The 15,590-nt window shown below is 52.5% G+C and overlaps 2 protein-coding genes across 2 annotated transcripts; both read left to right on the top strand.

The window, feature by feature from the left end:
• The first annotated feature begins 2,344 nt into the window (after positions 1-2,344).
• Positions 2,345-6,505, top strand: IFNL3 (interferon lambda 3). Its single transcript, XM_021097830.2, has 6 exons — positions 2,345-4,832; positions 4,952-5,139; positions 5,404-5,478; positions 5,782-5,925; positions 6,041-6,124; positions 6,213-6,505. Exons 2-6 carry the CDS (start codon positions 4,954-4,956, stop codon positions 6,309-6,311), a joined length of 588 nt encoding a protein of 195 aa, XP_020953489.1. The 5' UTR covers positions 2,345-4,832; positions 4,952-4,953; the 3' UTR covers positions 6,312-6,505.
• A 6,769-nt stretch (positions 6,506-13,274) lies between these two features.
• SYCN (syncollin) lies at positions 13,275-15,181 on the top strand. Its single transcript, XM_003355892.4, has 2 exons — positions 13,275-13,904; positions 15,015-15,181. The coding sequence occupies exons 1-2, from the start codon at positions 13,504-13,506 to the stop codon at positions 15,022-15,024; spliced, it is 411 nt and encodes a 136-aa protein (XP_003355940.2). The 5' UTR covers positions 13,275-13,503; the 3' UTR covers positions 15,025-15,181.
• The last annotated feature ends 409 nt before the right edge of the window (positions 15,182-15,590 follow it).

Here is a 15,590-nt window from a genome sequence, read left to right as displayed (position 1 = left end):
CTAAGAGAAACAGAAGGGTGTTGAGGGATTTTGAGATAATGGGTCAATTTTCAGGGGTCAATTTTTGCAATGTCTCCTCCCCTGAGGTGAGGCTCCTGCAATTGACAGAAATTGACCAGGACACTGATAGGTGACTTGGGCACATCCCTGCTGTTGCTTTGGAAACATTATGGAAGGGGCTCAAACTGTTCCCAGCTGAGGGCTTCTGTCTACCCTCTTCCAGGAATTATGAATGAGGTAAAGACGGGACGGAGGAATTGTCAAAAAGACCTGGACACCTCCTGTCCAAGAAGCCTGTCAGCTCTAGGTCCAGGAGTTCCAGCTGCACCAAGATGGGAGAGTATAGTATTTCTCGGTTAGGAGTTCCCCTTGCGGCTCGGCAGGTTAAGAACTCAAGTAGTGTCCATGAGGATACAGGTTCAATCCCTGGCCTCGCTCAGTGGGTTAAAGGGTCTGGTGTTGCAGTGAGCTGCAGTGTAGGTCATAGAGGTGGCTCAGATCTGGTGTTGCTGGTAAAATTCGCCTGAAATCCTATTTGCTGTTATTTGCTGTGTGACCTTGGGCAAGTCTCTTAACCTCTCTGGGTCCCTGCAGTTTCCTCTGTACTTGAAATGTAGGCAAAGCTCAGGATGTCCTTGGTGCTATCATTGGTATTCAGAACCACATTGTGGCAAAGCCTCTGAGACAGGGCGAGACAGAGCCACGCTCACAAAGGAAGGGGCTGTCTCTGTTTTCCTTCTGCACTGACTGTTCCCTTTTTGCGGAAGGCTCTCCCTCCGATCTCCCCCTAGCTCCCTCCCTCACTTCCTTTAGGTCTTCCCTCAAATGTCATTTCATTACTTCATTTACTGGAAACCTCCTCTCCCACTTCGTTCTCATCCCTGCTTCCTTTCTTTCATTTTCAGTTACCTGATGTCACACACACCGCATGTCTCACTCCCCTGTCCCATGCTATCCGGTTCTCCTCTCCAGTACAAAGCTCCATGAAGGATGGTTTTATGTCTTTTTTTTCCAGTGCTGAGTTTCTGGCACCTTGATGAAGATCTGGCCCAAAGTGGGGAGTGAATAAAGCTTTAAAATCAAGTTAGTGGAGTTCCCCCATAGCCTGGAAGTCAGAGGTTAGGGGTTGTTGCTGCTGTGGCTTGGGTTCAGTCCCTGGCCTGGGAGCTTCTGTATGCAGGCAGGAGCTGCCCACTCCCCCGAAAAAAGTTTTCCTCCTCGAGCCTTGCTCATTTTAGTTAAAAAAGTTTTTTAATTTTTTGGAAAAAAAAAAAACCTTTTTCCCCAGGCATGTGGAAGTTCCTGGCCAGGAACAGAACCGGAGCCACGGCAGTAAACAGAGCCACAGTAATGACAACGTTCGATCCTTAACCCACTAGGGTAGCAGAGAACTCCAATTCACAAATTTTAAAGGCTAATCTCCTTTGATAATCATCTTGAAATATTGGCTATATTCCTCGTGCTGTACAATAGATCCTGTAGCTTCTTTTATAGCGGTTTGTACCTCTCGATGCCCTACACCTACCCGCCCTTCCCCTCCCTCTCTCCACCAGGAACCACTGCTTTGTTCTCTGTATCTGTGAGTCTGTTTCATTTTTACAAAAATTTGGTTGAAGTACAGTTGATTTACAACGTTGTATTAATTTCTGCTGTATAATTATACATATATATTCTTTTTCATATTCTTCTCCCTTATGGTTTATCACAGGACATTGAATATAGTTCCCAGTTCTTTTTTGTTACATTCACTGGTTTGTTAATTATCTATCTATCTGACTATAATCTATCTATCTATCATGGCCTCACTCAGAGCTTATGGAAGTTCCCAGGCCAGGGATTGAATCCAAGCTGCTGCCCCAGCTGCCACAACACTGGATCCTTTAACCCACTGCACGGGCTGGGCATCACAGTCCAGACTCGGCCTTGACCTAGCTGCAGTAGTCGGATTATTAGCCCAGGGTGCCATAGCAGGAACTCCTGTTTTATTTTTGGATTCTATGTATAAGTGGATGTCGAAGAGTGATTTTATTACTCTGACTTATTTCACATAGTCTAATATCAGGTCCACCTATTTTATTGCGAATGGCAAAATTTCTATCTTTTTATGGCTGAGTGGTATTCCACTGTGTGTGTGTGTGTGTGTGTGTGTGTGTACATGCTTTTGTTTTCCTCGGATTTGTACCCAGGAGTAGAATTGCTGGATGATATGGTAGCTCTATTTCTATTTTTTGAAGAACCTCCATGCTGTTCTCCACAGTGGCTGCACCAATTTACATTCCCACCAATAGTGTACCAGGGGTCCCTTTTCTCCACTTCCTCACCAACATTTGTTATTTGTGGTCCTAGGCTAGGGGTCGAATCAGAGCTGCCACTGCCAGCCTACGCCACAGTCACAGCCACAGCCACAGCCACGTGGGATCCAAGCTTCCATCTGCGGACTACACCACAGCTCATGGCAATGCCAGCTGCAGCACAATGGGAACAACCTGTGGGCTTTTTGATGCTAGTCACTCTGACAGGTGTGAGGTGATAACTCATTGTGGCTCTGATTTGCATTTTTCTGATGATTAGTGACGTGAGTATCTTTTGTACCTGTTGGCCATTCATAGGTCTTCTGTGGAAAATTTCGATTTGGGTCTTCTGCGCATTACTCATCAGGTTGTTTTTCTGATGTTGAGTTGTAGGAGCTGTTTTTATATTTTAGATAGTCACCCTTTATCAGTCACATCATCGGCAAACATTTTCTCCCATTCAGTAGGTTGTCTTGTCATTTTATCAATGGTTTCCTTTGCTGTGCATCAGCTTATAAGTTTAATTAAGTCCCATTTGTTTATTTTTGATTTCGTTTCCTTTGCCTTAAGAGACAGATGGGGAAAAAAACATTGCTGCAATACATGTCAGAGTGTTCTGCCTATGTTCTCGGCTAGGAATTTTATGGTTTCTGGTCTAACAGTTAGAAATCCATTTTGAGTTTATGTTTTTGGATGGTGTTAGAAAGTGTTCTGAGTTCATTCTTTCACAGGTAGCCGTTTGGTTTTCACAGCCCCACTTATTGGAGAGACGGTCTTTGTTCCCTTGTGTGTCCCTGCCTCCCTTTTTGTAGAATAATTGGCCATAAATGCACGGGTTTATTTGTGGCCTCTCTGTTCTGTCCCGTTGATCTGTGTGCCTGTCTTTTGCCAACGTCATACCCTTTCTGTGGTCAGGGAGCGAGATCCTTCCAGCTCTGTTCTTCTTTCTTAAGCCTGTTTTAACTATTCAGCAGCTTTTGTGTTTCTAGACAAATTAAAACACCTGTTTTCTAGTTCTGTGAAAAATGCCAGTGGTGTTTTGATAGGAATTGTCTTGGGTAATAAGATCCTTTGAACGATATTAATTTGCCAATCCTTGAACATGGACTATCATGCCATTGGTTTGTGCTGCTTTCAGTTTTTTTCATCGGTGTCTTAGACATTTTTGAGTGCAGGTCTTTTACCTCCTTAGGTAGGTGTATTCCTAAGTATTTTATTCTGTTGCATGTGATTAGAAATGCAGTTGTATCCTGACTCTCTCTTTCTGAGAGTTCATTGTCAGCCTGTGGAAAAACACAAGATTTCTGTATGAGGACTTTGCATCCTGCAACTTTGCTGAAGTCACTGATGAGCTCTGTGGCTGTGGGGACAGTGGCATCAGGATTTTCTGGGTGCAGCATGTCATCTGCAGACGGGACAACTCGCGTGTTCTCCTCTTTCTTTCTTTTTTTTTTTTGTAATGGCCCTAAAATAGAGTTTCATTTTTGACTTTCTTTTACTGGTTGATGTATGGATTTAATTTTTAAGAAATGTTTGGATTTTCTTTCTGTTTCTTTTCTTTCTTTCTTTCTTTTGGCCCCATTCATGGCATATGGAATTCCCAGGCCAGGGGCTGAGTCAGAGCTGCAGCTGAGCCCTACACCACAGCCCCAGCAACGCCAGATCGGAGCCGCATCTGTGACCTAGGCCACGGCCTGTGGCCACGCTGGGTCCTTAACCCACTGAGCGAGGCCCGGGATTGAACCCGCATCCTCACAGGGACTAGGTAGTTGAGTTTTTACCAAACCGAGCCACCAGGGGAAATGTTTGACTTTTCATTGGCGTATCCTCCCTGAAAGTCTCGTTCTTTCTTTTCCTTCTCTCTTAATGTGTGAGTGTTTTGTCCGTCTCTCCTCCACCCCCAGCAGCAGCCCTGGATCTTCCCCATCCCCTGAATGGCCTCCCTCCTGAAAGTTCCAGGTTCTTCCTGGCAGCACCTCCTCCAGGTGTATCTGCACACGGGGAGTCCCCCTGTCCCCTCCCCACCCCGGTCCTAGGTCTAGGCTGGGCGTCCCACAAGAACCCACCTTGCCCCCTCCACCTGTGGGGCTGAAGCTGCCCCAGCTCCGATTGTGTCCCCAGAGCTCCGTTTCTTGGAGGTGAGCTGTGCTGGCTCCCTGTCAGTTTCTCTTTCCCTCAGCGGCTCACCTGGCTCACAGGCCCCGCCCTGCTCTGGGCTTTCCCAGCCTGGGGCCTCGCCTGGTGGCCAGTGGCAGCCTCTGGCTGGGTTTTCACTTTTCCTACATCAGCTGGGATTGCCCATCGGCACAAGCTAAAAGCTGCAGCATGGAGCTCAGGCAGGACTCAGCCCTCCGACGGAGCCTGGCGTTCAGAGACACAGAGACAGAGCGACGGGCAGAGATCCAGGCCAGGAGGCTGAGGTCAGAGACGCCTGACAAGACCGAAGCCCCCTACCAAGACTCTCTTCAGCCTCAGAGAGGACACGTGATCCTCCACCTGCTGACAGAGACCAGAGACACCAGGCAGGAGGAAGGAAGCTGGGTGAGCCTTCAGTCATTGTGCGGGACCCTCAGCTCCCCGGGGCCCCGCCCTCACCCCCCCCACCCCCGACCACCCCGATGGGCTCCATCCCCTCATCTCTCTGTCCTTCCCTGGCACAGACATGGCCCTGGGTGGCTCGCTGGTGCTGGTGCTGGTGCTGATGACGGTGGCTCCACCCAGGACAGGAGCGGTGCCTGTCCCTGAAGCCCTCAGGGCCCTCCCAGGAGCAAGGGGCTGCCACTTGGCCCAGTTCAAGTCTCTGTCCCCACAAGCGCTGCAGGCCTTCAAGAGGGCCAAGGATGCCTTTGTGAGTCTCCTCAAGCCCCCCTGCGGTGGGCTAACCTCCACCCACAACCCTCTTCTGCCCCGACCCCGCGGTGTCCCGGGGGTCCCTGGGCCGAGCTCTGCCCTCCCCCCAGGGGTGACTCCTGTCCTCCTGGGGCGCACCTGCCTCCACTGTCCCTTTGGAGAGTCACCTCCCCTCCCGCCGTCGTTGGCCAGCCTCCAGTCTCTCTGGGGTCCGCCCTGCGTCGTCCCCCCTGCTGCGGGCTGACCTGCCCTTGCCCTCTAGGAAGAGTCCCTCTTGGAGGACTGGAACTGCAGCTCCCGCATCTTCCCCAGGAGCAGGGACCTGAAGCAGCTGCAGGTGAGTTGGGAGAGCCAGGCCCCCCACCCCTGCCCTCACCTGCCCTCACCTGGCCCCGCCCACAGGCCCCGCCCCCGCCCGGCCCCGCCCCTCCGGCTCTGGCCCTCCCCGCCTGGCCCGCCCTCGGCCTCCTCAGCAGACAGACCCCCCCACCTCCGCCCCTCAGGGCACCACCCTGGCCCTGCCTCCCCCCTGGCGGTGGCTTTCGCCTCTGCCTGTCCCTTCCCCTGGCCCCCTCCGCTGTCGCTCCGCACCTGCTCTCTCTCACGCGCCGCTCTCACCTGGCTTCTGTCTCCTCCTCAGGTGTGGGAGCGCCCCGTGGCCTTGGAGGCCGAGGTGGCCCTGACCCTCAGCGTCCTGGGCTCCTTGGCGAACTCATCCCTGCACAGCAGCCTGGACCAGCCCCTTCACACGCTGCGCCACATCCACGCCCAGCTCCAGGCCTGTGTGAGTGCTCGGCGGGGAGGGGGGGGCCCGGGCCTCGGCTGGGCTCTGACCACCCGTGTGTCCCCTCGCCCCAGGCCCGGCCTCACACCCCCTCACCACCCTCCTCTGCCCACAGGTCCCAGCTCAGCCCATGGCAGGCCCCCGGCCCCGGGGCCGCCTCCACCACTGGCTGCACCGGCTCCAGGAGGCCCAGAAGAAGGTGAGTGAGCCGGGAGGGAGAGCGGATGTCTGGGGGCGGGCGGCTGGGAGCCCAGACACGGAGCCACCGAGCCACCCCCTCCCCACAGGAGCCCCAGAGCTGCCTGGAAGCCTCTGTCATGTTCAACCTCTTCCGCCTCCTCACCCGGGACCTGAAATGTGTCGCCAGTGGAGACCTGTGTGTCTGACCCCAGACACCGGCCTGCACCCTGTCCCAGCGTCTTGGATGTTATTTATGCTTCAGCACCCCTCTTCTTAATTTATTGCCTCCAAATCACTATTTTTGTATTTATGTGTGTACATTCTCATACTCAGTTGCAAGAAACTGTTTATTTTTTCTACTTTTTATAAAAATTGTGCAAATAAACAATGAGGAAAAGATGCTCTTTGTGGTGTGGGACGTGTGTGTGTGTGTGTGTGTGTGTGTGTGTGTGTGTGTGTTGGTTTTGTTCTGCTGCCATAACGATCGCTGGCCAGAGGAGTGTCTTAACACAGCACAGATTCCTTGTCTCAGGGTGCTGTGGGGCAGAGGTCCAGGTGGACGGGGCTAGTTCCCCTGCGGTGGTCTCACAAGGCTGAGTCAAAGTGTGGCTGGTGGGAGGGTTTGGGGGGCTCTGGGAGGGATCCCCTTCCACACTCAGATCAGACAGAAGGAAGAAATCTAAGCTCTTCATCCTTCCTTGATCTTCTCAAATGTCCTCCCTACCCTCCAGAAGCACACACATTTAGCCTCCTTAACTGTGACAAGATAGGTTCTCCTAATGGCTAAGCCCAGGGGACACAGGGTTTTCAGTTACTTGCCAACTTGCAGTCAAAAGAGTCCTGGTGACTGAACCCGGGCCTGCTTTCTGTATGGAAACAGCCTCCTAGAAAACAGCAGAGTCCCTTTTTTTTTTTTTTTTTTGGTCTTGGTTTTGGGGTGGTACTCATGGCATCTGGCGGTTGCCAGGCGAGGGGTTGAATCCGAGCTACAGCCTCCAGCCTACACCACAGCCACAGCCACGAGGGATCCGAGCCGCGTCTGCGACCTCCGCCACAGCTCATGGCAACACCCGATCCTTAACCCACCGAGCGGGGCCAGGATGACCCTGCGTCCTCTTGGATGCCAGTCAGATTCCTTAACAGCTGAGCCACAACGGGAACTCCCCAGCATTTACTCTTTTATGTAAGTATTTGTGAGGTTGCATCTGTCCCTGCACTAGTCACTGGAGTTACAGCGATGATGAGACAGACCCTTTCTTGTCCTTATGGAGTTTCAGACAGTCTTCTTTCTCCTTTAAGATCTAACTAGATCACGGGGGACGGATGGATTGGGAGCTTGGGTTTGGCGTCTGCACACTCTTGCACGTGGTGTGGTGGTCAACGGAGCCCTGCTCTATAACGCAGGGAACTCTGCTCAATAATCTGTGGTAACCTATCTGGGGATGGAGATCTATCGGCACAACTGAGTCACTTTGCTGTACAGCAGAAATTAACATGACATTGCAAATCACCTCTACTTCAATAAAACTTTTTGAAAAGATATCCAACTAGAATCGTCGCTCCCTCTGAGAGGGCTCATTGGCCCCACCAGGAAGTCCCATTCGCCTTCTTCCTACACACTTCTTTTTTTCGTTTTCCAGTTTTTCCGGGGTGAGGGAGGGGGTTTGGGGTGTGTGATAACTCGTGGACATTCCTCTGATTGGTGGGTGGTGAGGGAATTAGGACCTTCTGGTTCCCACTGGTCTGGGGTCGACTGGGTTGTGAGCAGCGTCCAGTTCACTTCTTCCCCCTGGTGGGGGTTTCCGTCTCTGCAAAACAGCTCCACAGACCTGTCTCAAAACACCTACAGCCGGAGGTCCCGTCGTGGCGCAGGGGTTAACCAATCCGACTAGGAACCATGAGGGGAACCATGAGGTTGTGGGTTTGATCCCTGGCCTCGCTCAGCGGGCTAAGGGTCCGGCGTTGCCGTGAGCTGTGGCGTAGGTCACAGACGTGGCTCGGATGCCGAGTTGCCGTGGCTGTGGCGTAGGCCAGTGGCTACAGCTCCAATTCCACCCCTAGCCTGGGAACCTCCATATGTTGCAGGTGGGGCCCTAAAATGATGGGAAAAAAAGGAATTATATAGAGGGAGTTCCCATCATGGTGCAGTGGAACCGAGTCTGACTAGGAACCATTAGGTTGCGGGTTCGATCCCGGACCTCGCTTAGTGGGTTAAGGATCGGGTGTTGCCATGAGCTGTGGTGCAGCTCGCAGAGGCAACTTGGATCTGGTGTTGCTGTGGTTGTGGTGTAGGCTGACTGCTGTAGCTCTGGGAACCTCCTTATGCCACAGGTGCAGCCCCCCCCAAAAAAAGAATTATGTAGAAATAGGAGTTCCCATCATGGCTTGGGGAAATGAAACTGACTAGTGTCTATGAGGACGCAGGTTCGATCCCTGGCCTTGCTTAGTGGGTTAAGGATCTGGTGTTGCCATGAGCTGTGGTGCAGATCGCACACTTGGCTTGGATCCTGCTTTGCTGTGGCTGGGGTGTAGCCGGCAGCTACAGCTCCGATTAGACCCCTAGCCTGGGAACCTCCATATGCCGTGGGACTGGCCCCAGAAAAGGCAAGACAAAAAAAAAAAAAAAAAGAATTACATAGAAATGATCCCCCCCCACAAAAAAATGATCCCAGTCAGAAGTGTAATCCTTTCCAGTTATCCAGTGTGCATTTAAATACTGATCTGAATATTTTCCTGTCTTTATGCAATAGATTTAGCATTTTCACTTAAATTTTGTGTCACCTATAATGTTATTTATGTTCAGATTCTAGCCTGATTGAGACAATTACTTTTTTTTTCTTCTAGTGGCAGTTTCACGTGTGTACCAATCTCCTCTTTTATGGTCTGATGAAAAATGTCAAATCAAGGTGTGAGGTCTAAAAAAAGGATTTTTTTCCTATTGTACAAATCAAAATACATCGGTGGATCGTTTTTAAAAAACCTGCTGTTCTTCCCACTGCATTCCCAGAGTCCTTTGCGATGCCCCTGTTATAACTCTTTTCACATTGTGTTCGAATTAGTGACTTACCATCTGACTTTTCCTCAAGGGCAGGACATTCTTCCATTTGAAAAAAAAAAAAAAGCAAGGAGATGTTTGTTTTTTGACGGTCTGTCCAGCGTGCACTATTAATAGTGAGGAAATCCTCTCTGGATGAAGATGCCTGGCGGGGGGTCCTTGCCTGGGCGTGGCAGTCCTGCACGTGGGGTTTTGAGATTTCCCGGGTGGGAGGTTTGGAGTGGTCGAGGACTGCGGTTTGTGGGGTTGTGGGGGATGGTGGGTGTGGGATTCTGCTGGGGGGGTGTTGTCTGAGGCCAGGTTCCTCTGGGGCTGTGTATGAAGCACGTGTCCATACTTGATGCGTGCAGTCTTCTAGAATCCACCAACGAGAATTGGTGATTAGCAGTGGTCATCTGTGTCACTGTGTGAAGGGGTGTCCCGACCCCCCCGCCCATGTGTGTGTTCCTGGATTAGGGACTCGGTGCCCATGCCCCGGGTCCCCGTGGGTTCTCTCTGACGCGGGCTGTGTCCTGTGGCCCAGTGGGTCCTGTGCTCCTGTCCTGGGTCTGCCTCCCTTTCAGGGTCTCCTCATTTCCCAGGTCGCTCACCGTGTGTGAAGCTCATGGCCCTCCTGGGTGGCGGGGGCTCAAGGTGACTGTGTCCATCCCCGAGTCTGCTGGCCCTGGCAGAGCCGGGAGGGTGGGACTCTGTGTCCCCGAGGTTAAGGTGGCCTGCTGGGAAGTTAGCAGCTGCAGATTAGATTTCGAAGGGTCCTGAGAGAAAGGAGGGAGAAGGATCCAGGTGGGGCTGGGGGCGGGGCTGGGCCAGGTCCAGGATCTCAAAATCATTATGGGAATAGAGTTCCCATGGTGGCTCAGTAGAAACCAACCCGACAAGGACCTGTGAGGACGTGGGTTCAATCCCTGGCCTCAATCATTGGGTTACAGATTAGGCATTGCCTTGAGCTGTGGTATGGGTCGCAGATGCGGCTCGGATCCTGCGTTGCTGTGGCTGTGGTGTAGGCCAGCAGTTGCAGCTCCATCTCGACCCCTAGCCTGGGAACCTCCATATGCTGCAGGCGCAGCCCTAAAAAGACAAAAAAAAAAAAAAAAAAAAGAAGTCCTGGAGTTCCCGTCGTGGCTCAGTGATTAACGAATCCGACTAGGAACTATGAGGTTGCGAGTTCGATCCCTGGGCTCACTCAGCGGGTTAAGGACACGGCGCTGCTGTGAGCCGTGGTGTAGGTCAAGACGTGGCTCGGATCTGGCGTTGCTGTGGCTGTGGTGTAGGCCGGCAGTTGTAGCTCCATTTAGACCCCTAGCCTGGGAACCTCCATATGCTGCGGGTGTGGCTGTAAAAAGCAAAAAGCAAAAAAAAAAAAAAAAAAAAAAAGAGGAGTTCCCATCGTGGAGCAGTGGTTAACGAATCCGACTAGGAACCATGAGGTTGCGGGTTCGGTCCCTGCCCTTGCTCAGTGGGTTAACGATCCGGCGTTGCCGTGAGCTGTGATGTAGGTTGCAGACGCGGCTCGGATCCCGCGTTGCTGTGGCCCTGGCGTAGGTCAGTGGCTACAGCTCCAATTCGACCCCTAGCCTGGGAACCTCCATATGCCGCAGGAGCGGCCCAAGAAATAGCAAAAAGACAAAAAAAAAAAAAAAAAAAAGAATTCGTAAGTGCTCCCGTTTATTGAGCACATACCATGTGCCAGGCACTATAAGTCATGCTTTATATTTATACTGTTTCTATATTATATTTTCACTGTTATTTATAAATATATTTATACCATAGTATTTATCACAATTAACTATATTTATAAATAATTATGTGAATTTTTCCTAATTTTTTTGTCTGTGCCTGTGGCATGCAGAAGTTCTGGGGCCAGGGATCGAACCTGCCCCACAGCAGTAACAATGTTGGATCCTTAACTCACTGAGCCACTAGGGAACTCTGTTCCTAATGTGTTTTAATGATATTCTATTTACATAGTAATTTTATCATGTATACATTACTATTTATTTAGTAATTTTATTATCGTTTTTCTATTGCTATTATCCTTTTCTATTACCCTGTGGAAGGTAGGAGGAACTTCAGAGAGGTGAGTTCACTTGCCCAAGGTCACTCAGCAAGGGGACAGAGTCAAAATTTGAACCTAGTTCCAAGTGTCTCCAGCCTTTGGCTCACAACAACTGCATGACTCTGGCCAAGGTGGAAGACAGCATGTGGGGGACCAGGAGGGAGGAGGGTGAGCTGAGCGGCTGTGGATAACAGCAAATTGTTGTTGGTGTCTGGTTGTGCTGGTCTATGTTTACTGAGCCCTTACTGTGTGCCAGGCACCATGCTAAGAGCTTTCATGATAATAATGCGGCAAATGCTCATATGGCACTTAGCAAGGGCCCTACTTTAAGTGCTGTTTCGTGGGTTGATTCATTTACTCCTTACACCGGCATCCTGAGCTGGATACAGGTGGCCTTAAGGTGGAATCACATGGGAAAGCTTGTGGAGGATCTGGGATCCGGCTCCAGGCGGTTAGGCTCCGAAGGCCTAGTATCCCTATTATTCCTTGGACTCTTCACAACTCTCCTAGAGTGTACGAAGACATTTCACCCATTTTACAGATGAGGAAACTGAGGCCCATACTTGGAATCACCCACACAGCCACAAACTTGAACCACTGTCTGATTAGCTCATCCACACCTCTGACCCTGTTCTCATTTGGCAGGAGGCCAGGAGCTCCAGAGAGCCTCGGAAGGGCCTTGGCCTGACTCCCAGATGCCAGGGGCCCCATCTCTCCCTCCCCAGTCTCCCTAACCTTCTTGTGCAGCTCCTTAAATTTGCCTTTGGTTTGTACCATTTCTGCCTGCCGATAAGTAAGCACACATAGCAGTTTACAAGAATGGTCTATTTCCCTCTATGTTAGGTTTTTGTTTGTTTGTTGCTGTACAAAAGGTTTAAGGTTCTTTGGTTGTTTGGGTTAGTTTGTTTGTTTTTCGTTTTTTTTTTTTTTTTGCCACGCCCATAGCTTGCAGAAGTTCCCTGGGCCAGGGAATGAACCCTCGCCACCTGCACCCATCCCTGCATTGCCAATGCTGGATTCGTAACCCACTGTGCCACAGGAGACCTCCCAAAAGGTTTAAATTTTACACAGTTCCACAGGTTCTTTGTTTAATTCAGAGATGCAAGATTTCCAATCTTGGTGAAGAGAATTTCCCAGGAGTTCCATGGCACAGTGGGTTAAGGATCCTGCATTGCCCCAGCTGTGAAGCAGGTCGCAGCTGTGGCTCAGATTCCATCTCTGGCTCAGGAACTTCCATAAGCCTCAGGTGCGGCTGATAAAGAAAAAGAAAATATCCCAGCTATTTGGGAGTGGGAATGGGGTGGGGGAGGTTGGCAGCCTCCTCTTCCCTCCATCTCCGTCTCTTTGGCTTGGTTCTTCTTATGGGGTGGGGGTGGGGGTGGGGGTGGGGGGGTTATTTGACATTTTCTTATCAATCTGTAAGGCTAATTTTACTCTGTCCCAAGTGTTGCAAGTTCTTCCCCAAGCCTTTTGTACATTGCCTTGTGATGTTTTTGTTTGCTGTTTTTTAGGGCCTCACCTGTGGCACATGGAAGTTTCCAGGCTAGGGGTCCAATTGAAACTCCAGCTGCTGGCCTACACCACAGCCACAGCAAGGCGGGATCCCAGCAGGTCTGCCACTTACACCACAGCTCACAGGCAACGCAGGATCCCCTGGATCCCAGACTCACTGGGTGAGACCGGGAATCCAACCTGCACCCTCATGAATACTAGTCGGGTTTGTTACAGCCGAGCCACAATGGGAACTCCCTAGGTTTTGCTATGCAAGTACCTCTAATATCTCAGCCTGGCTTAGGAAGCTCTCCTCCTGGGGAGGCAGGGCTCCCCCTCTCCATCTCCTCTACTCCCCTCCCTTCCCTTCCCCTCCAGCGTCTCTATCTCCGATTTTCATTTCCCAAGGTCCTGCCTCCGCGGAAGGGGACCTGCCCAGCCCGGAGGCCCAGCACCCTTCCCTCCTTTGGGCCTCTCTGTATTTAGAAGCAGGTGATTCCATTCCTCGTCCATGTTTAAGAGCTCCTCCTATCTGTACCTATTAACCTACGCTACCCTCTGCATTACAAGCCTCTGGTCCCGTTACGTGCCACATGAAGTCCGAAGCTGCTGAGTTTTTACCAATACGTCTGTCATTATTCATCGGTTTGGGTTTCCAACCTAAGTGAGGAAGGGCTCTCGGTTCCTGGGGGAGGGGCGCCCTCCCCTGCCCTCCCCAAGTCCGTATCTCGCAGCTTCTCTCTTCCCACGGATCCGGCGCATAAAAGGCGAGGGTGCGCGGCCCCGCAGTATCACAATGTCCCCGCTGAGCCGACTGCTGCTGGCCCTGGCCCTGGCCCTGGCGGCGGTCCCCGGCATCCTAGGCGCCTGCCCCGCGCCCGCCGATCTCAAGAACGAGGACGGGACGCGCACGTGCGCCAAGCTCTACGACAAGAGCGACCCCTACTACGACAACTGCTGCGGCGGCGCCGAGCTGTCGGTACAGCCGGGCACGGACCTGCCCTACTTGCCCTCTGATTGGACGAACGTCATCTCGTCGCTCGTGGTGGCCCAGCGCTGCGAGCTCACCGTGTGGTCCATCCGCGGCAAGGCCGGCAACACCCACAAGTTCTCGGCCGGCTCCTACCCGCGCCTTGAAGAGTACCGCCGCGGCATCTTCGGCGACTGGTCCAACTCCATCTCTTCGCTCTACTGCAGGTGCCCGCCCGCCCCAGAGCCCGCACATCCTCCTCCCAAGTGCCCAACCCCTGCATCCGAGCCCCAGCCCCACCCCCCAGACCTCTGAGCCTCTGACTGGAAATGGGCGTCCTCAGAACCAGTCCTGGAGTTCCCGTCACGGCGCAGTGGTTAACGAATCCGACTAGGAACCATGAGGTTGCGGGTTCGATCCCTGGCCTTGCTCAGTGGGTTAAGGGTCCGGCGTTGCCGTGAGCTGTGGTGTGGGTCGCAGACGCGGCTGGGATCCCGCGTTGCAGTGGCTCTGGCGTAGGCCGGCGGCTGTAGCTCCGATTCGACCCCTACCCTGGGAACCTCCAAATGCCGCGGGTGCAGCCCTAGGAAAGGCAAAAAAAAAAAAAAAAAAAAAAAAAAGAACCAGTCCTGGAGGTACCCCCTTCTCACCCCACCCCCAAGCCCACGCCCCTGGATTCTGGACCCGACCCTGGGATTCTCAGACTCAGAAGCTGACCCATTCCTCTAGCCTCCATCCTGGGAGCGCCCCCTCCAATCTTCCTGAGGTGTCCACCCCCCAGCACAGTGGCACTCTCCAGGGAGGGCAGACTAACTCCGGAGTCCCCGCTTGGGGACGGGGAGCCATCAACCCTCTCATCTTGAAGGCCTCTGGACCAAAGCCAGTCCTCCCACCTTCCCCTAGATCATCAGACCCAAGGCTGGGACTCCCAGATTCTAAACTTGACCTGGACTTCAATACCCCAGACCTAATTCTGGGGACAGCCTAGCTATGCATCATACTCCACTCTCCTAGACCCTCTAGATCAGCCTTGGCCTCAGAGTCCCTGTTAAGGTCCTGAAGACTCCAAACCCAACTTCGGAGGCCCCTGGGCCCCTGGACTCACATATCCAAGCTCACCAAGCCTGGGGCCCTGGCCAGAGCACCCTGTAAAGCCAGCCTACCTGCCCCTCCAACCTGAAGAGCCCCCAGCTCCCAGGCCAGGACGCCTGAGACCAACCAGAACTTGGAGACCGACCCCAGTCCCCCCAGCCTATCTCGGGCTTCCAGACCCCTCTGCACCTTACATCTCTGAGGCCCTGGCACCTCTGGGGTCATAATTTTTGATTCTGTTGCAGTTGCTACTGATACCCTAGAGGTGCCTCATCTCCATCCTCCACGATGTGCTGAGCCCCGCACCGGGCCTTGTCTGTGGGATCCGCTGAAGGCCCTGAGACCCAGAAGAAGAGAACTTTCCGTTTGCCCCCACCCTGCCTTCCCTGTAATACAGCCCTTGTAAAAATTGTCCCTGTCTGCCGTCTACTTGTGCTTGGGATTCAAGTCCACACAGATGCAGGTCGGGAGGTAGGAGAGAGCAGGCATGCCTGGGACAATGCCGTGGATGGGGACACATCCGTGGACCCTGACTTGGACTTAGGTGTCCACACATGTGCACTCCCAGGACAGGCAATGGTCCTGCTGGCTGATGGGTAAAGGCTGAAATGCTTCCCAGACTTTTTGGCGGAGAGCTTTTCTCTGACTGCCCCTCAGCTGTTCAGCTCGCCAGAGACCTCGGGACTCCCTCAGGATTCATGCACAGGACAGAAGGAGGACTTCAAGGACGCTGGGTCTGTTTTGTGATCCTGCCAACAGCCCAGGACCTATGGGTTGGTAAATACATTCAATGCTCCCCCTCCCAACACACAGAGAACGCT

The sequence above is a fragment of the Sus scrofa genome, chromosome 6 (genome assembly GCF_054392235.1).
Source record: "Sus scrofa isolate SSC_HxYL_T2T_F1_AM1 chromosome 6, Sscrofa_HxYL_maternal_Yorkshire_Landrace_v2.0, whole genome shotgun sequence".
Taxonomy (NCBI): domain Eukaryota; kingdom Metazoa; phylum Chordata; class Mammalia; order Artiodactyla; family Suidae; genus Sus; species Sus scrofa.
The sequence above is the reverse complement of the archived record's forward strand: the minus strand, read 5'-3'. Positions and strand labels throughout refer to the sequence as shown.

What these genes read in the sequence shown, in the direction of transcription:
- SYCN (XM_003355892.4), top strand. Translation starts at nt 13,504, where the DNA reads ATGTCCCCGCTGAGCCGACTGCTGCTGGCCCTGGCCCTGGCCCTGGCG.
- IFNL3 (XM_021097830.2), top strand. Translation starts at nt 4,954, where the DNA reads ATGGCCCTGGGTGGCTCGCTGGTGCTGGTGCTGGTGCTGATGACGGTG. An exon ending in GGGACCTGAAGCAGCTGCAG is followed by an intron (nt 5,479 to 5,781) that starts GTGAGTTGGGAG and finishes TCTCCTCCTCAG; the next exon opens with GTGTGGGAGCGCCCCGTGGC. An exon ending in ACGCCCAGCTCCAGGCCTGT is followed by an intron (nt 5,926 to 6,040) that starts GTGAGTGCTCGG and finishes CTCTGCCCACAG; the next exon opens with GTCCCAGCTCAGCCCATGGC.